The sequence below is a fragment of the Neomonachus schauinslandi genome, chromosome 10, assembly GCF_002201575.2.
Source record: "Neomonachus schauinslandi chromosome 10, ASM220157v2, whole genome shotgun sequence".
NCBI classification, from domain to species: Eukaryota; Metazoa; Chordata; class Mammalia; order Carnivora; family Phocidae; genus Neomonachus; species Neomonachus schauinslandi.
Genome location: NC_058412.1, coordinates 52,297,565 through 52,318,854, shown reverse-complemented (window position 1 = coordinate 52,318,854; position 21,290 = coordinate 52,297,565). Strand labels below are relative to the sequence as shown.

The window sequence follows — 21,290 nt, the reverse complement described above, 5'->3', positions numbered from 1 at the left end:
AGGCTCCACACAGGGCTTGAACTCACAGCCCTGAGATCAAGACCTGAGCTGAGACTAAGAGTTAGACGCTTAACCCACTAAGCCACCCAGGCACCCCTCCTCATGATTTTCTTAATATTTTCTTTCCTCTAGCTTCCTTTATTTCAAGAATACGGTATATAATGCATATAACATACAAAATATGCGTTGACTGTTTATGTTATCAGTAAGACTTGCAGTCAATAGCAGGCTAGTAGTAGTTAAGTTTTGGGGGCATTGAAAGTAATATGAGGATTTACGGGGCGCCTGGGTGGCTCAGTCGTAAGCGACTGCCTTTGGCTCAGGTCATGATCCCAGGGTCCTGGGATGGAGCCCCGCATCGGGCTCCGTGCTCTGTGGGAAGCCTGCTTCTCCCTCTCCCACTCCCCCTGCTTGTGTTCCCTCTCTCGCTGTGTCTCTCTCTGTCAAAAAAATAAATAAAAATCTTTAGGGAAAAAAAAAAAAAAAGAAAGTAATATGAGGATTTTCAACTGTTCAGGAGTTAACACCCCAACCTCTGTGTTGTTCAAGGATTAACTGTATTTACTTCATGTTAAGCAGTCTGCTGGAATATAAAGTTCCCGATTTTAAAAAATTTACCTTCTGATGGCAAAATTACTTATAAGATAACAAGATAAGCAATATAATTGGCGTAAACAAAAGTATTGTAGAAACACAAAGGAATAAGATTATTTAAGGGGGTGCCTGGGTGGCTCAGTCCGTTAAGCCTCTGACCCTTGATTTCGGCTCAGATCATGATCTCAGGGTCATGACATCGAGCCCTGCATTGGGCTCCACACTGGGTGTGTAGCCTGTTTAAGATTTTCTCTCTCTCGGGGCGCCTGGGTGGCTCAGTCGTTAAGCGTCTGCCTTCAGCTCAGGTCATGATCCCAGGGTCCTGGGATCGAGCCCTGCATCGGGCTCCCTGCTCCGCGGGAAGCCTGCTTCTCCCTCTCCTAGTCCCCCTGCTTGTATTCCCTCTCTCGCTGTGTCTCTCTCTGTCAAATAAATAAATAAAATCTTTAAAAAAAAAAAAGGTTTTCTCTCTCTCCCTCTTCCTCTCTCCCTACCCCCCACTCACACTTGATTGCTCTCTCTCTCTTAAAAAAAAAAAAAAAAGACTAAGTTTTTAAATGTATAATATCAAACAGAAGTGAAAGTAAGAGACTAACAAACTCCCATATACCCACCACTCTGCTTTGATCATAACCCTTTGCCAATTTTGTTTCTCTTCTAAATCCACTCATTAACTTTAAGACATCATGTTATTTCTTTCTTTTTTTTTTTTTTTTTAAAGATTTTATTTATTTATTTGACAGAGAGAGACATAGTGAGAGCAGGAACACAAGCAGGGGGAGCGGGAGAGGAAGAAGCAGGCTTCCCGCAGAGCAGGGAGCCCGATGTAGGACTCGATCCCAGGACGCTGGGATCATGACCTGAGCCGAAGGCAGACGCTTAACGACTGAGCCACCCAGGCACCCGACATCATGTTATTTCATCCATAAATATTTCAGCACATATTTCTAACAGATAGGGACTCTTTCTTTAAACACAGTATGAATCTGAATTGTGAAAACAAAGTTTTTAAGATGTGAGGTATAATTAACATATAATAAAATGCACAGATCTTAAGGTGTTCAGTTGAGTTCTAACACGTGTATAGTCCTGTATAAGCACTGCCCAAAACAAGATATAGAACGTTCCTATGGCCCAGAAAGTTCCCACATGCCTCCCTCTAGTCAATTTCCCACACTCAGATGACCACTTTCTGATCTGTTACCATAGATCACTTTCGCCTGTTCTTGGACTTTTATAAGTGGAATCATAGAGTATGTATGAGTAAGAGGTTTCTAGTCCAAAAAAAAAAAAAGGGGGGGGGGGAAACCATTTCTGGAGGAAAGAACTACATGTATAACATATAAAGGTGTATTCGCATAATGCTGAGAAGCTCAAGAGGGATGAAAACCAGGATTGGTAGTAGACAAGGCTAGAAGAGGAGGCTCATTGGAGAGCCAGGGTTTCTGGATTAAACTCCATAGTTAGTTCTGGGAATGAAGTTATGAAATAAACTTTTCCCGATGCACAAACACTTCTCTGACCTTAAAAGTTGGTCAGTTCTGTCAATATGCTCCTTTCTCCTCAACCCTCCAGCTAAGGGTGACCAAGACAGGAGAAGCATGCTCTACCCCATCCCTCTTCATTTTCTTCTTGTGATGAGGCTCCTTTGCCATATCAGGGAAGGAACAAGCCTCCCCAAACCCCCCAAAACCTTTCTTATGAGAGGGAACATTTTAAACAAGCAATCCCAAGTCTGAGGGGCAGCCTTACCATTATCTGGATTTCTCTCTTGCACACCTGGAGATCATGCTCATTGTTGACAAACATGCGTTTCAAGGCACATTTCATTCCATTGCTTGTCCTCACCAGAAACACGATAGCAAATCCACCTGTGAGGGAAACACACATACAAGCTCTTTTGAGTCGTGTTCAAAAAGTTAGTCGGATAACCACGGTGGCTGCAGCTTTGTGCTGTCACTGTTAATGGGACTGATGCCATCATCAGCTAGACCTAAGGGCTGGCCTGGCCTAGAAGGCACTCTTGGATTCAAGGGACTCAGACATTACTATGCGATTGGGTGGCAAGCATCAGAAAAATTGTTCCTGAACACCTATGTCAGGAAGAAAGAAGAATAGTAACTATCTTGTAAAGAACCTACAAATAAACAGATGAACAAACAGATGAAGAAAAAAGAACTACATTCCAACCACTGTCCTAGGCACTTTGAGCTCTTATTTAATTCTTACTATAATCCTGTGAGGCTGGGTATTATTTTTCCCTTAAAGACGATTACTAGCTAAAGAAAACAGAGGCTCCAAGAGATTAGATTCAACCAAGAACTTTAAAAAAAAATTAAATCCAGCACTTAACCAGAGAGGCTTGGAAATTATTTTAATAACTGTTATAATAATAGTTGTCAAATTCAAGAAGCTTTCTCTTCCTTCTCAACCCTCCTCATGCCCTCCCCACCAACTAGGATCTAACAATTGACCTTGAGGGGGCGCCTGGGTAGCTCAGTCGATAACTATCTACTCAGGTCATGATCCCAAAGTTCTGGGATCGAGCCCCGCATTGGGTTCCCTGCTCAGCGGGGAGCCTGTTTCTCCCTCTCCCTCTCCTGCTCCCCCTGCTTGTGTTTCCTCTCTCACTGTGTGTCTCTCTCTGTCAAATAAATGAATAAAATTTTTTTAAAAATTGACCTTGAGGATTCCTCCTGCCATTCCTACCTCATGGGCTACTGAGAAGACACAAAATATAGGTATGAAAGTGCTCCCTCGACATAGCAGACAGCAACAAAGTATAACTCAATTACTGGGCAGATGTTTTAATGTCCACATCAACCTTTCCCTTAAAGACCAAAATTCATTAAAAAGAATTTTATATAACTCTAACAGAAATTCATAAATGCTCTGGATTGGTTACACCTTAGCATTCCACAGATTCTTATAACTCCTTCCTTCCATCTCATTCCCCAAATATTGCAGGAGATGTTCAGTGCCCTCGTTAACAGGGGTTATAGATAGATAAAGTGCAGCAAAATTGTCAAAGCTGAAGGCTTTGGGATAAGCAGCAGTTAGACTGGGTACTTAGTCCATCTGCCTGCTTATACACCATCATAATTTAGCTTGAACTATCCTGCGCACTGACCCTGGGTAGCAAAAAAAAAAAAAGTTGCGAGGCTATTCTCTGCACACAGGTAATCACTAATTGGATGGAGAGGAACACAGAGGGAAGTAACCAGCATGGGAGGTTGAGCAGAGGTCCTGGTATAGTGCTGGGGCTAGCTGCCACATGCAAAACTGATAGAGGGCAAAAGCAGTGACTCTCTAGATCTTGAGGCAGAAGTCTTGAGTCCTGTTGAATCTCTCTACAACCTCTGAGGCCCAATGGCACTTGAGCACCTGTCTGTTGATGTCCGTGGCCATTTCCTGGTGTATCCTCACAATGTGTATTCTTTTTCAAGTCTGCTTGTATAGGTTTCTGCAGCTTGTAACCAAAGAGAGCTTTAATCATAAAGCACTCTTGCATGTTTTCATACAACACACACATAATTCTGTGTTTACAAAAATGTTAATGGGCTCAAATGTTCCAAGCGTGCATTTTGATAATGTTTACCAGAAACGGTATGTTTGTAGATTTCCTATCACAACGTCCTTCTTCAGGAGTCAGATGAGCACTAAGATTTACCATAAAGTCTTTAATTTCCACGGTCATCTTGAATCTTTGTATCTCAGTAACATTTTCTATTTTCTTGTAATACTTTACAGTCCACTTACACTGCTCAATTGTCAATTTTAATTCTAGAAATTTACTTTAAAAATTTGTTTAGGGGCGCCTGGGTGGCTCAGTCGTTAGGCGTCTGCCTTCGGCTCAGGTCATGATCCCAGGGTCCTGGGATCGAGTCCCGCATTGGGCTCCCTGCTCCACAGGAAGCCTGCTTCTCCCTCTCCCACTCCCCGGCTTGTGTTCCTGCTCTCGCTATGTCTCTCTCAGTCAAAAAAATAAATAAAATCTTTAAAAAAAAAAAAATTTTTGTTTAAAACCCTACCATGTATTGACAAGTAGAGTTATCACACACACACACAATCTCAATTTTAAGATGCGTATTTTTTACATTTGAATTTTTAGGATATCAGAATTTTTCTTATAATAAATATGTACATTGCATGCAGTAGTATTTAATCTTCTTTTCCCCAAAAAGCTATTAAATTCATGATGTGTCTTGTTTTTAATCAGAATGAGAAATGCTAATATAAATTATAAAATAATTATTTTGTAACAGTCCGAGTATTCATTTTATAGGTATTCACATTTTTTAAAAAGATTTTATTTATTTATTTATTTGAGATAGAGAGAGAAAGAGAGCACAAGCAGGGCAGAGGGAGAGGGAGAAGCAGGCTCCCAGCCAAGCAGGGAGCTCGATGCGGGGCTCGATCCCAGGACCCTGAGATCATGACCTGAGCCGAAGGCAGACCTTAACCAACTGAGCCACCCAGGTGCCCCAGGTATTTGAATTTTTTATTTTTATTTTATTTATTTATTTACTTATTTTTAAAGATTTTTATTTGAGAGAGAACACAAGCAGGGGAAGCAGCAGGCAGAGGGAGAGGGAGAAGCAGGCTCCCCACTGAGCAGGGAGCCCGATGCGGGGCTCGATCCCAGCACCCCGGGATCATGACCCAAGCCGAAGGCAGCTGCGCAACTGACTGAGCCACCCAGGCACTCCTGAATTTTTTTTTTTTTTTTTTTTTTAAATCACAGAACTACAGACTTTGTTATCAGCAGTGCTCCTGAGAAGCATTAAAGGAGGCGGCTTAGGAATCCCACGGCTAATTATGCAGCACCTGTCACTCTGCTGACTGTCCAAACGATGTTCTTTCCACTTTACCCATCTTAGAGAAAGCCTGCGTAACAGCCCCTTTAGATACTAAGGAGACATCCGACAGTGCTGTAGAACACGAGCCGGGAAGGGCCACTTCTACAGTTCTGTGATGCATGGAACCACTGAAGGACAGGGCAGTCCTTGCAGAAGCAGGCTGACGATGCAGCAATCTGAGAGAACTGCCACCAGATGGGAGCAGTGTAGTCTTTCTGGCCAGTGTAGCCTTTCTGGCCAGTGTAGCAAGATGACCTTTCCAGCCGAAACTGAAGAAATGTGGCAGGTGCCTACGTCACGATGCAGGCAAGCACAAAGGGTTGAGAAGAGCCAGCCAAGATTCTCAAATCCTGTGACTATCACAGATCTAAAGGTAAAGCAACGAACCTGTATGCCTAACACAGAGGGAACCACATGATTTAGCTTCTATGCCCACAAAAGGGCTTATGTGCAGGTGAGAAGCATGTTAAGTCAGAGTTCCTTGATCGTTGAGATCAAATTCAAAGGCTGCTAGGATGTGTCAGTTTAAAGATGTTGGCCACTATCAATGTGCAGTTGGCCGACTAGAGATGTAAGTTAGTCGGTTAGGAAGAAGAGGGGAGACAGCACCACTCGAGGTACTGCTCTAGCACAGGCCCAGGGCCACCGTACAGATCAGGGTACGAAGATTCTCGGCCACAGCTAAACAGAGCTCAGGCTGTTACACAAGAAGGCAACTGTAAGACTGTCCGAAGAGATGCTTATTTCAGATTAAGGTGCATCCCAAGACCTTGATTAAATGGAAAAACCTAAAGCTAAGCTGGGGACAGTGTGGACAGAGGTAAGAAAAGCTAACATGCAGCACAGCCCTGCCAGTCTGCCCACTGGAATCTGTGCCAGTCCCTCGGCCTACTTGCATTCTTTTTTGAAACGCTAAGATATTCCCTATGATTTCACTGGAATCCATTTTGGGGGGGAAATTCATGAATTTATTGAATCACAAAGGGAAAAAGGATTCATTCCATGATGTGAGGTGAGCAAGTGAAATAGCCGTGATAATTTTGACACAGACACATTTTAGCCCCTTAAATATGTTGGAATATTCTTTTATTTCCACAAAGAAACATGCTTTCTCCCATTTTCCCTAAAATATATAGCACTTAAAAAAAATTTTTTTTTAAAGATTTTATTTATTTGAGAAGCAGACAAGTGAGAAGCAGAGAGAGAGAGAAGCTGAGAGAGAGAGCGCGCATACCTGAGCAGGGGGAGGGAGAAGCAGCCTCCCCACTGAGCACGGAGCCCGACGTGGGGCTCCATCCCAGGACCCTGGGATCACGACCTGAGCTGAAGGCAGACACTTAACCGACTGAGCCACCCAGGCGTCCCAAATATATAGCACTCTTGGGTATATCTCTCCCTTTTTTATTTTGGCTTTAAAAATTTTTTTTAAAATTCAATTTAATATATACTATATTATTAGTTTCAGGTAGAATTTAATGATTCATCACTTACATATAATACCCAGTACTCATCACAAGTGCCCTCCTTAATGCCCATCACCCACTTACCCCATCCCCCACCCACCTCCCCTCCAGCAATCCTCCATTTGCTCCCTATAGTTAAGAGTTTCTTATGGTTTGCCTCCCTGTTTTCATCTTATTTTATTTTTCCTTCCCTTCCCCTATGTTCATCTGTTTCTTAAATTCCACACATAAGTAAAATCATATGGTATTTGTCTTTTTCTGACCGACTTCTTTCGCTTAGCATAATACCCTCTAGTTCCATCCACATCATTGTAAATGGCAAGATTTCATTCTTTTTGATGGCTGAGTAATAGTCCAGTGTGTGTGTGTGTGTGTGTGTGTGTGTGTGTACACCACCTCTTTTTTATCCATTCATCTGTTGATGGACCTTTGGGCTCTTTCCATAGTTTGGCTATTGTGGACATTGGTGCTATAAACATTAGAGTTCATGTTCTCCTTCAAAACACTATGTTTGTATCCTTTGGATAAATACCTAGTAATGTAACTGCTGGGTCATAGGGTAGCTCCCCCTAATTTTTAAAGATGTGGATGGGTACTTATCACTCACTATGAGATTAGAGACTTTTGTCTCTTTGGTTCCCCTCTGTATCCTCATGCCCTAGAATAGTGCCTAACATACATCAGGCACTCCAAATTAATTAACTTTCCTCTTATCATCACTACAGAGAATAGAAAAGGCTACAGAAAGTGGGGAGGGGGGAGACCATGGGAAACTAAAGCAATGGCTCACGTAAAGGAACAGCCACTACACAACTCCTGGTAATCAGTGCCACAAGAATATGGACCCAGATCTGCTAGTTCCTAAAGATAAGCTGGAAACCCAAAATTGTATGTGAAATATCCAGATGTAAACACTGGCAACAATCACATTTTAAATTAACGCTGGACAGGCTGACACTACAAAGCTAAAGGAAACGCATCTGAAAGGCTGAGTCTCTGAGGCTAAGGTTTCCTCCATCTGATCTAGTCTAACCCCTCATCTTACTGATGGCCAGGGGAGGAAGTCCCACAGCCAGCTGTACACAAAGTGAAAATATATATATAGGCTCCTACTGGTTATCACAGTTCTTGCCTCCCTTCCCTAAAGAGGAATTTATGGAATTTGCCCCTACCCAGCATTTGTATTTGACTTTATACTTTTTCAAAGGCATTTCAAAATCAATTATTTCATTTATATTTTCACAATAACTGAATGAGGTAGATGAACTACCCACTGTCCTCACTTTCCTGATAGGAAAGAAACATAGAGAGATTAAGCTCCTGTTACAAAAATACACAAAGCTAGTTAGTGGTAGAGAGCAGACTAGATCACTCATCTTTTTAAATGTTTTAAACCAACTTTATATACAATACAATGCACCCTTTTAAGTGTAGAGTTTGATGAGTTTTCATACCCTTATACTCTCTTTCAGCCATCACCTCCATCAGTCCATCACTGTGAACAAGTGCCATGTGCCTCTTCGTAGGCAACCACCCCTTCCCATACTATCTCCTGTAACTTCTGATCGGCATTCGGTCCTGTGGATTAGTTTTGCTTGCTCCAGAATAAATGGAATCATACAGTATGTACTATTATGTCTGGGTTCTTCTGTATAATATTTCTGAGATTCATTCTCATTGTTACATGTATCCGTAATTTGGGGTTTTTTGTTTTTTTTAAAGATTTTATTTATTTATTTGAGAGAGAGAGAATGAGAGACAGAGAGCATGAGAGGGAGGAGGGTCAGAGGGAGAAGCAGACTCCCTGCTGAGCAGGGAGCCTGATGTGGGACTCGATCCCGGGACTCCAGGATCATGACCTGAGCCGAAGGCAGTCGCTTAACCAACTGAGCCACCCAGGCGCCCCCGTAATTTGGGGTTTTTTAAACTGCAGATTAATACTGCATGATATAGATATTCTCCACAATTAGCCTATCCATTCACCTGTTAAAGAACATTTACATTGTTTCTACTTTGGGCTGTTATAAATAAAATGTTCATATAGAAGTCTATTTTTTGTAGACATAAGTATTTATTTCTCTTGGGTAAATAACTAGGAATGGAATTGCTGGGACATATGGTAAGTGTATATTCAGCTTTATAAGAAACTACTAAGTACTTCTCCACAATAGTTGTACTATTTTGTACTCCCAACAGCAACACATGAGCATCTGGGTGTTCTACACCCTCATCAACACTTGGTATTGTTAATCTTTTTCTTTTAGCCATTCTAGTGAGTGTGTAGCGATATTTCATTATGATTTTAATTTACATTTCCCTATAGATCCTTCAGCATTTAAACTCCTAGGATTAGCTGCTCTCCAGCACCTTCCTGACGAAAGGCTTTAATAAGCATAGGATCACAGAGTCACGGATGAGTTACTGAGGTCATGTGGACTTCTACCTCTCAAGCAAAGAGGATAGAAGTGCCGAGTTCTATTCTGTGAGAAGCAGACAAGTGAGAATTTATATACAGAGGGAGAATTATATAATCTCTAAAAATTTTCAACTCTGACACCAATAAGCGATCCTGGCCCTCAATATCATTTTCATGGCTGAAGCTTTTTAAGCAAAACCTCCTCAGGAGCCTCATCATGATACTCAACATCAGCAAGGGGGCTTCTGAAAAACTAAATGTAGTACCTCTCCCGGCTTTGTCTCGAAGATTGAATCACGCTAGATAGTACCAGGCCCCGGGGACTGCTCTGAATGAATCAAGACCTGACCAGCAACTTCCACTGGGCAAAGAAAAGTGAGGGTTGGAGGTGGTAAGGTGATGGGGAAGAGAAGAAAAACACCAAAGTGACTATCTCCAGAATGGTGTGCACAGAGATATAAATACGTGCGGGCAGCTTCTGGGGCAGGGGCTGTGCACCTGCACCCAGTGTGCACTAAGACCCTGCAGTCTTCCTTTACAGTCCGACAGGTTGGGCTCCAACCCTGACTGGAGCAGGCCACGATCTCTGAGAAGCCTTGCCCTCTCATCTGTCAAGGGTGGCTGGTATCTCCCTCACAGTTTAGGGGAGGATTACGTGATAAGCAGAGCAGCAAGCACATAAAAGGTATGTGATAGATATAGGGTTCCATCCTTAACCACCCCCCCAATCCTTTGTATTTGTATGATACCTAACTTAGCATAAAGTTCTAAATCTGGAATATCTTCTTGAAATCAAGGGCATAAAATCCAAACACCAATAGGGACCAGACAGATCGTGCAAAGGAGGGAAACAGTCCAGGCATCACAAAATGTTATAGACAGAGGCCAGTGACACAGACTCGCTGTCAGAAAGACCATGGGGTGGGGACTGTACCAACCAGAAAGTGCGTGCCCCAGCTCATAGACAGCCACTCCTCAAATCCCAGCCCATCAGTGCCATGGGGGAATGTGGGCTGAGGGTTGCCAAGTTTTTCGACTTCCAAGAGAAGCTGGAGTTTTCTGTGTAATCTCCTGATTTTTGTTGTTATTTATTTATTTATTTATTTAATTTGGCTCCATGCCCAGCATGGATCCCAATGCAGGGCTTGAACTCACGACCCTGAGATCAAGACCTGGGCTGAGAGCAAGAGTCGGACACTTAACTGACTGAGCCACCCAGGTGACCCGAATTCTCCTGATTTTTAAATCCAGGCAACAAACTTAAAAAAAAAACCACAACTTTTTTTTGTTTTTGTTTTTAAGATTTTATTTATTTGACAAAGAGAGACACAACGAGCGAGGGAACACAAGCAGGGGGAGTGGGAGAGGGAGAAGCAGGCTTCCCGAGGAGCAGGGAGCCCGATGCAGGGATCGATCCCAGGACCCTGAGATCATGACCCGAGCCAAAGGCAGACGCTCAATGACTGAGCCACCCCGGCGCCGCCCCCCCAAATCTCTTAAAACCTGTGCAGTTAAGGAAACCTATTTCCAGTTGGGATTGAACTTGAGAACCCTGCTTTGATTTTTGAGAGCCTTGTGAAGTAAGCAATCTCCATTTGGCCATCTGGGAAACTGAGGTACTGAGAAAAGCCTAGATGGCCTAGTCCTGCCACTTAGCGGCAGGACCAGGGCTAGAATACAGGTGTGCCGGTTCCTGGCCCTCACCTTGTTCCACCTTCTCCTGCCACAATCCCCTCTCTTTAGCAGTAAACCATGCCCACCTCTACTGTCAGGGAAGGTAAGGGAAAAGACACAGTGACAGGCCAGGGGGCCTCTCCAGCTGACCAGGTGGGAGCCTGGGTACACGGTCTGCAGTGTCTGTGACCTCCCATAGACAGTGACAACCAAGAGGCCTACAAACACCCATCTACTGTATATTCACATCGAGGACGACTTTGCCAAAAGTTTCAGAAGGAACAAAAATTTTCAAAACTCTGTCACAGATGGCAAGGAGCACAACAAAGATTTTACAGGAGAAAAGGTCAGGCTGCATCATTTGTCAACACTGATTTCAGTGGGGACTTGGTTTTTGTTGGGTTTTTTTTTTTTTTTTTACGTCAGTCTCTCTCTATTTGCCTCAAATTAAAAATCACCATGTACCAGCTCCTTCTGGGGAACATGTCTAAAGCAGTCCCTTCCTCAGGCAGAAAGAACACCCAGATGGGGGAAGACTAGAGATATTCAACTTTCTCCGCCCCCCCCGCCCCCCATCAGGAACCGTGGGCACAAAGTCAGAGACTAGCAAACTCTGGCAGCAGGGCTGAAACATCAACCCAACCCAGTAAGTCCACAGCCCAGGCTGAATGAAGGTGGGGCAGATGGCAACTGCCTCTTCCTCTCCAGGACAGAGACAACTGGAGAGCATCCCCAGCTCAGGGGATTCTCTGTAGGGGTTTGGCAGGAGACTCCTAAAAGAAAAGAGAGAGACATTTCCAGGGAAGGCACCTGGCTGCCTGGAACAAAAGGTTAGAGTTTAAGAACTCAAGTTGGCACGTGTGTGTGCGCTCACACACACACACACACACACACCAGAGGTGTGTGGAGAAGTACTGCACACAGAACCAGAACCAGAGCACGCGGGGCCATGTCTGTCAATAGCGAAGGCCAAGTAAGAGAGAGCCTCTTCCCCGAGCTCCCCGGCCCCACCTTCGCTGTCCTGTTCCCATGGGGTTAGCTATTGGACAAAGGAGAGAGAAAGGGTAAGAGACATCAGTAGGGCCACGTTCTTTTTTCACTTAAAACCACTGAGCAGCTTCCCTGGATCAGACTGAGCTATTTTCTGTTCTCTCTACTACAGGCAGGGTGATCATCTTTTAAAAACGCAAAGTGAGTATCATTCAGCTGTGTGGAGCTCCTCAGTGGCTTGCTGCCCCTCTGTGAACAGAACTCCAAACGCTGGCTATGGCCTGCAAGGCCCTACGTGATGGGACGTGATCTCACTCATACACACTCTGGTCCAGCCCCAATTGCCTTCTTTCTTCCTCAGTGTTACTTAGGCTCCACCCTCCCTAAAGATTTCTGTGCATGCTACTGCCTTTGCCCTATGCACTCTTGGCCTGACCAGCTCCTACTAAGCATCCTTCAGGTTTCAGGCTGTTACTTGGATGTGGCTTCCGTGATTGCCCCTGGCCCCACCCCCTTCTTCTGACTTATGTTAAATCCCTTGTTACACACAGCACCCTCCACTTTTCCTTTGGGACATATCAGGAGTATAATTAAATACTTAGGTGGGTAATTCCTGGTTTGATGCCTTCTCCCCCTGAACCCTGTAAACTGCACACGATCAGGGACAGTGCCTGACTCACTGCGGCCTCTGTCACCCAGCGCTGTGCGCACTGCATAAAAGGTACTCAGTGTTGGTTACACAATGTGTCTGCCTGGCACCATAATGGAACCCCCTCCCCCCGAAAAAAACCCCAAACAACAGAACACACGACACGGTCCCAGGCTTTCAGAAGATTAAACTCTATTTTGGGAAAGAAGGGACACATTTTGAGAAAAGGTCCCCTGGGGAAAAGGTAGTCGACCCCTATAGAGAAAAGCCCTGAGTGCTCAGCCTCGCACAACTGAGGGCCTCGTGAGACGAGCGCCAGACTGGACAGTTACGTCGGCACCATGCTCACGGTGCAGCACTATGGAGAGCTGTACAGAAATCTCTGTGCTGTCACACACTCACACTTTCTCTATACGCCATCCCTTCTTTTAAAAATAACACTTGAGCTGGAAATGAAAACCCTCTTCGGTTGAGAAGGAAAGGAAATCAAACACCCCCATGCTCCATCCTGCATCATCCCTCCCCTGAACAAGTGGAGAGCCTCTTGGGCCTGAACTGTCTCACTCTCCCTAAGCCACTGGTGCCAGCAATCTTCTGATAAGTGGTGTGCAAACAGAGCGGCTGAGGTCAGCTCCGTCAAACCCTGACTACAGACATCCAAGCTCTGGCTCTAATCATTTCTACCAAGCCTTGGTGTGTGTTACTTGGATCCACACTCTCCAAAGGAGAACTGGGGTTTTGGCAAAGGCAAAAGATGGCTGACATGCTCTCAGCTCCCAACTGTAATTCTAGAGCATTCCACCTTCACTTCGTGCTAAAGCCTTTTGTCTGAGGTTCAGGATTTCTAGATCTATGACCCATCACTGCCATACACCATCCCCTAGGTGTGGTCTCTCCCTCTGGACTTGTGCACCAGCTCACGGTTTCCTTCCCCTCCCAACACCTGCCACCACCAAGTTGATTTCACTGAGTCTTAACAATTCTATCCCTTAAACTTCTCCAGGATCCATCCTCTCTACTCCATCCCTGGTGCTCCTTCACACTCTCCTCTTTTCTTACCAGGAGAACTAAAATAGAGTCCTCAGTTTCTGTGCCTTGAATCTCTTTCTCTTCTAAAACTCATACCTAATAACTCCTCTTAAAAGTGTTCATTAGTTCCCCAGAATAAAGACCAAATTCCTTACACAGCAGTATATAAGAACCTTTATATCTTCCATGTTATTATGAAAAATTTCAAACACACAGTAAAGTTGAGATGATCATACTTCAAATAGCCACACACCCACCACCTAGAGTCTACAATGTTAACATTTTGGTATACTTGTTTTATCACGCATATATCATCCATCTATGCAAATACAAACTCGTCTTATTTTGACCCATTTCCAAGTAAGGTGGAGACCTCAGTGCACTTCATCCTAAATGCTTTAGCATACATATCTTACTTGTGTCCAGAGTTCATGGTTCTTTTTTGGGGGAGGGAAGGAGGGTAGAAATAAAATCTATTTACAATGAAGTGTATAAATCTTAAGTTTATTATTGGATGAGTTTTGATAAATACACACACTCAATGTAACCCAGGCCCCTACCAAAATATCAGACCTTTCCATCACTCAGAAAATTCCCTCATACCCCTTTCCAGACAATCCCATCCTTGTATCCCCCCCTAGAGACAACAACTGTTTTACTTTTCATCGATTGCTGGGTTTGCGGGCTTTAGAACGTCATATAAATGGAATTGTACAATGCAGGCTTTTTTTGTGTGTAAGGATCTTTCACTCACCATAATAGCTTCTATTGTTGAGTGTAACAGTATATAACTCTTTTTTTTTATTTTTTAAGATTTTTTATTTATTTGACAGAGAGAAACACAGCGAGAGAGGGGACACAAAACAAGCAGGGGGCAGTGGGAGAGGGAGAAGCAGGCCTCCCACGGAGCAGGGAGCCGAGCTGGGGGGTTGGGGTTGATCCCAGGACCCTGGGATCATGACCTGAGCCGAAGGCAGACACTTAACAACTGAGCCACCCAGGAGCCCCAACTGTATATTACTCTTATTGCTAACCTGTTTATTCTTTCTTTTCCAGAGAGACATTGAGTTATTTCAGATTTGGAGCTATTATAAAGGAAGCTCTATATGCATTCTTGTACAAGTCTTTTGTATCATAAAATAAATATTTCTCTTGGGTAAATAACTAATACCCAAGAGTGTAAGTGCTGGGCCACCAAGTAGGTGTATATTTAATTTTATAAGAAACTGCCGGGGGGGCGCCTGGGTGGCTCAGATGGTTAAGCGTCTGCCTTCGGCTCAGGTCATGATCCCAGGGTCCTGAGATCAAGCCCCACATCGGGCTCCTGGCTCAGCAGTGGAGCCTGCTTCTCCCTCTGCCTCTCCTCCTGCTCATGCTCTCTCTCTCTCTGTATCTCTGTGTCTCAAATGAATAAATAAAATCTTGAAAAGAAAAAAAAAAAAAAGAAAGAAACTGCCGGACCTTTTCCCAAAGTGCTTATATCATTTTATACTCCCACCAACAATGTATGACAGCTCTAGACCCTTTATAATTTAAAGACAGCCCTGCTCCCCACCCCCCGTCCAGCTCCCAATGCTCCCTCCTCCTCTACCACCAAGCTTTCAAAACTTGAACATTTCTGCCCCTTTATCCCTGGGAAGGAGGTTCACATGTGCTATTCCCTTTGCCTAGAATATCCTGTCCCAATCTTCTGCTTGATAAAAGTTCACCTCCTCTGTGAGGTCTTCCCTTTTCCTGACAATCACCCCCAGGCTTTCATATTACCACACATTTGGCCATTCCCTTTATTGTCACACTTATCACAATGCGTTGTGATTATCTGTGATATGTTGATCTCTTCAGTAGATAGGCTGAGGCAAAGAGGGACCTGCCTTGGTAGAAATAATGCTTGTTATGTTATATTTTATGACATACTATATGATACTTTACAAAGTTTTTTTTTTTTTTTACATAAAGCGTACTATTTATACTTTATGATACTTAAATGTCATCATTAAACACCAGTTTAAGGACTCTGAATACTATGAAATCATAGAGACAACATTCTACATTGTTTTCCAAGTGGGGCACTCTGGGTCACCAAAGAAAATTAAAATGTCAAGAACTTCTTATTCCTCTTGGAATCCTCAGGGCTAGCACAGCGCTTGGCACATGATAGATGATTAACAGATGTCTCATAAATAGCAAATCCAATAATGTTGTTTCTGTGCTTATAATTCTCTGCTAGCTCTCAACCAGCTATAAGATCAAAATCCCCGTCTTAATGGGGTATACAAGGCCCATCTTAATCTGCAGCCCACACTGAACTGAGCTGTCTGGACAGCTTCCGCTGATGCCTCCATGCTTTCTCCTTATATTCTCTATCTGGAATACCTGTCTTCTGTTTCATTAGTAAACCTGTGGCTCTAGGGGCGCCTGGGTGGCTCAGTTGGTTGGGCGACTGCCTTCGGCTCAGGTCATGATCCTGGAGTCCCGGGATCGAGTCCCGCATCGGGCTCCCTGCTTGGCGGGGAGTCTGCTTCTCCCTCTGCCCCTCCCCCCTCTCATGTGCTCTCTCTCATTCTCTCTCTCTGAAATAAATAAATAAAATCTTTAAAAAAGAAAAAAAAAAGAAAAAAAAAAAACCTGTGGCTCTAAATACAAGTGTAGCTCAAACCAGAACTCCTCTGTGAACTTTCACCTCACAGAATGCCCATCCTCACATTATTTTCTTACCCTGATTATATCCCACCTGCCTGCATACTAGTCTGTCTCACTAGGACTATTCTTTCAGAGGACAGAGATTTTACTTTATTATTATACATTGTGAGAAACACAGTGGTCTAGTTTACCATACTCTTCACCCCATGCTGAAATAAGATTAGATGTGTTGTGTCAAGTGACCCCCTTCTCCTAGCTACACTGAACTGGACCAGGAGTGGGCAGCTGGTGCACTCTCCCTTGAGAGCCTGAGGCAAGAAAATGGCTTCCAGTTATGGAATGAAGAAGTCGTGGGGATAAAAGATACAATATAGGGAATACAGTCAACAGTGCTGTATGGTCATAGATGTTAACTACACTTGTGGTCAGCCCAGCATAACGTATAGACTTGGTGAATCACTATGTTGAACTAATGTAACATTGTGTATCAGCTATCCTTCAATTAAAAAAAAAAAAGTTCTGTCAAAAAAAAAAGGGGGGGCAGGAAAATGGAGCAGACACTTGGAAGAAGCTGCAATGCAAGGCTATGTGGCTCCAAGGGGAGAGGTACAGACAAAAGAACCATCTGAAAACTTTCCAACAGTCACAAAATTCAGCTTCACTTCCTACTGTTGGGTTCTGGAAGGTTCCACCATATTTATCCAATAAATTCCTTTTTACTTAATCTAATTTGAATTAAAGTTCTGTTCCTTGACCCTGATGACCCTAAGAAACCTTGTACCAGTATGATTATAGAATACATGAGCTCTGATATAATTAGGCTTTAATCATTTTAACCAATACAGGCTCCTTTAACAAAAAGTGTCCAGAACAGAATGTTAAAAGAGAGTACTAAAAATTGCACTTGAAGAGTGAGAATTTTTCAGTTAAAGACTAGATTTACATTAAAATAGAATCTGCAATCATGCACAAAGATCTATGGCAGAAAATGGTCAAAATCTATTTGGGAAAGGACAGCCATAAGGAATTTGAACAGGGGAACATGGTCTGCATCATAACCTTTGTTGGGCTCACAGATCGGAGTCAAGGAGTGGGGGAATCCTCAGCACCCAGAACACTCATTATCTGGTAAAGCCAGGAAGATCGTTTTTACCCGGGATTATCAGAAATAAATCATAAAGAAGAGGACTTAGCTCTCCAGTGAGAGGAAGCAGAGGAAGCAGACAGGGCGGAATCTTTCATACAAAGTGAAAAAAGAGCTCAGGCATGGGCAAACGTAGAGAGGCTGTTAAGTCTCCAAAAGGATCAGGCATATACCAGCACTGACCAATGCACTGAATTATGCGTGGGGAAAACTTCCTCTGCTTTGCTGTACAACCAGGGTCGGGACTAGGACGAGCAGAGTGAGGCACATGCCATAGGCACAAAAAGACAAAGTCAGTAGTACGGATTTTTCCTTTTGAATCAGGCTGCAGTATGGCTGGACACAGCAATATTCAACTGATCCTGTATTTTATTTTTTTATTTTTTAGAGAGAGAAAGAACAGGAGGCCAGGCAGGGAGGGGTGGCGGGCAGACAGAGAGGGAGAAAGAATAGTAAGCAGGCTCCAGACCCAGCACGGAACCTGACATGGGGCTCCATCTCATGACCCTGAGATCATGACCTGAGCTGAAATCAAGAGTTGAGGCTCCCCAAACTGATCCTGTATTTTAAACTCTGATATTTTGTTCATCGTGGCTTTTTACATTCATTTTTATTTTTTAAATATTGCATAAAAATATTATTAAGGTTGATTACTGAGTTGTAGGGTGCCCCTTAAATTCTGCACTTGAGGTAAGCACCTCACTCTAGTCTTGGCTCTATGTGCAACTGCTGTCCGCACTGGAGAGAAACCTGCCCAGGCACCGATGTCCATACTGTCCTTGCACTCTACTCCCTGGCAGACTTAAGAGGTCAAAACACACCGGCGGGGGCGGGGGGCACAGAAACTCAGTGAGTGACTCTAAAGGGAGTGGGGACTGAGTAACAGGAAGAGACACAGAACAGTGGAGTCCGTTTCTCGCTTTCTGTGGCAACTACAGTGACGCAGTAAAGCTCCAGGGATGGCCTACTCCCAAGCCCTCTCGGACACAGCAGAGATCAGACTTGACTCCGGCACCAAACAAACATAAAGAAACCAAATTTCACGGACACTGATCAAGTATTAACAGCCCAGATACCAGGGATGCCTTGGGGGGCTCAGTCAGTTAAGCATCTGCCTTCGGCTCAGGTCATGACCCCAGAGTCCTGGAATGGAGTCCCGCATTGGGCTCCTTGCTCTGAGGGGAACCTGCTTCTCCCTGTGCCTGTGCGTTCTCTCTCTGACAAAAAAAAACAGCCCAGATACCAAATGAGTATAAGCTCATCAACTAGATTGATAACAAATGAGTACCAACCCCAACAGAACAGAGAAATATAAGTTAGGGAGAAAAGTGGGTCTTCCAATAACAAGAACCTTCTAGCCCTCACTGAAGAAAGAAGCTACGGGGTCAGTGCAGAGCCTATGGAAAAAATATCTGAAGTTTGATTAAGAAAGTGCTCACTCTCTCAGGAGCCTGGACAAGGTACTAGGAAAAAACCAAGATGTCATAGGGTTCTAAGAGGTTTATGCCAAACGAGGAAGGGAAGTAGGTCTGAAGAACAGAGGATCCCACCCAATCTGGAAGAAGAGGAGGACAACTTGACCCAAGTATCCAGTACTATTGTTAAGGCTATAAAGTTGAGGAGAGGGATGTATAGCTATTAAAATATTTAACATTTTTAAAATACTAAAATGTGCACAAGATAGCAAATTAAAAAAACAAGATATAAAGCTCTAACCTTGTTAAGAACACAATTATGTGGAAATGCGTATGTGTAGCAAAAAGACTAGAAGAAAATACAACAAAATGCTATGACTAAAACATGCAAAAACTTTCAAAGACTGAATAGCCTATGGATGATGGGATTATAGATGATTGGTTTCTTCCTTATCCTTTTCTCTATTTTCCAAATTTTTTAAAGATTTATTTATCCAGGGATGTCTGGGTGGCTCAGTCGGTTAAGTGTCTGCCTTCAGCTCAGGTCATGATCCCATGGTCCTGGGTTCGGGCCCCGCATCAGGCTCCTTGCTTAGTGGGGAGCCTGCTTCTCCATCTGCCTGCCGCTCCCCCTGCTTGTGTGCGTTCTCTCTCTCTCTCTGACAAATAAATAAAATCTTAAAAAAAAAATTATTTATTCATTTTGGGGGGGGGGAGAGAAGGAGAGGGACAGAGAGAATCCTCAAGCAAACTCCCCACTGAGTGCGGGGCCTAACGCACAGCTCCATCCCACGACCCTGGGATCATGACCTAAGCCAAAAATAAGAGTCAGACACTTAACCAACTGAGCCACCCAGGCACTCCTCCAAATTTTTTATAATGACCGCATATTATCTTTCTTAAGTTATAAAAACAAACTCTTTTAGTTGTTTTTAAAGAACAACTTTTTTTTTTAGAAAAACCTGCCCTCCAAACCTGGGGAGGTGTGTTAAGAAGGTAAGTCTTCAAAAAGGACCAGGAGCACACCAGCACCAACCAATGTACTAAATTACATGTGGAGAAAATTTCCTCTGCTTTTGATGTAAAACCAGGGCTGGGAATAGGGTGTGGGGAATGAGGTATCTGTCTGGACACAAAATTTAAGGCAGTGCCAAAAAACTCAGTAATCAAAGTAAATAAAATATTAACATATTTTGTAAATGAACATCAATGCAAAAAATTCATGAACAAATTTCAATTTTTTTTTCCAAATTTCAACTTTTTAAATAAAGACAGGACCCGTATTTATTTTCCTTTTGCCTCAGGCTCCAAAATGGCTGGGCACAACACTGTTACTGATCCTGTCTTTATTTAAAAGTCTGATATTTTGTTTGTCATAGATACTTTGCATTAATTTATTTCTATGTTTGGGGAGCCTGGGTGACTGAGTTGGTTGAGCATTCAACTCTTGATTTCAGATCAGGTCATGATCTCAGGGTCGTGAGTTCAAGTCCTATGTCAGGCTCCATGCTCAGTAAGGAGTCTGCTTGAGATTCCCTCTCCCTTTGCCCCTCCCCCACCTCAAATAAATAAAACCTTTCAAAAAAATTTGTTTCTGGGGCGCCCGGGTGGCTCAGTCATTGAGCATCTGCCTTCGGCTCAGGTCATGATCCCAGGGTCCTGGGATCGAGCCCCGCATCGGGCTCCCTGCTGCGCTGGAAGCCTGTTTCTCCCTCTACCAGTCCCCCTGCTTTGTTCTCTCTCTCGCTATGTCTCTCTCTGTCAAATAAATAAAATCTTTAAAAAATTTTAAAAATTAAAAAAAAAATAAAGCAGAGATCTTTCTCAAAGTCTGGGTTTGCAAAAACAAACAAAAACCTGCTGGCTCTTTTCATCTGGTTTTACTTCTAACAATGACATTTTCATCAAATTAAGACAATTCTTTACATAACCGCCTAATATCCTTCAGACACTTCAGATGCACTAACTTAAATTTCAATTAACTACCTTAGTTCAAACTAAACATGCAATACAATAAATGTTACTTTGTCTAGTTCTCATGGATGACTTTTTTAAAGGTAAAAGCTGAGAGGGCGCCTGGGTGGCTCAGTTGTTGGGCATCTGCCTTTGGCTCAAGTCATGATCCCAGGGTCCTGGGATCGAGCCCCGCATCGGGCTCCCTGCTCAGCGGGGAGCCTGCTTCTCCCTCTCCCACTCCCCCTGCTTGTGTTCCCTCGATGTCTCACTCTCTCTGTCAAATAAATAAATAAAAATCTTTAAAAAAAAAAAATTTGTTTCTACGCTTACCATAATCCTGACTGGCTAATTTCCTGGAAAATGTCTGCACCCCTCCAGCACAGTCAGGGCAGTGAGGTGGACCAGTGCCTGTCTGGTCTGATGGCAGCACTAAGCATGAACGAAAGAGTGGTGATGGCCTT

The 21,290-nt window shown here is 43.5% G+C and overlaps 1 protein-coding gene across 1 annotated transcript in view; it reads right to left on the bottom strand.

Moving 5' to 3' along the window:
- Positions 1-21,290, bottom strand: part of AAK1 (AP2 associated kinase 1) — a 155,558-nt gene that overhangs the window by 74,895 nt on the left and 59,373 nt on the right. The window contains exon 3 of the mRNA XM_021699275.2: positions 2,347-2,465. Within this exon, the coding sequence (XP_021554950.2) occupies positions 2,347-2,465 (119 nt within the window). The remainder of the gene's footprint in view (positions 1-2,346; positions 2,466-21,290) is intronic.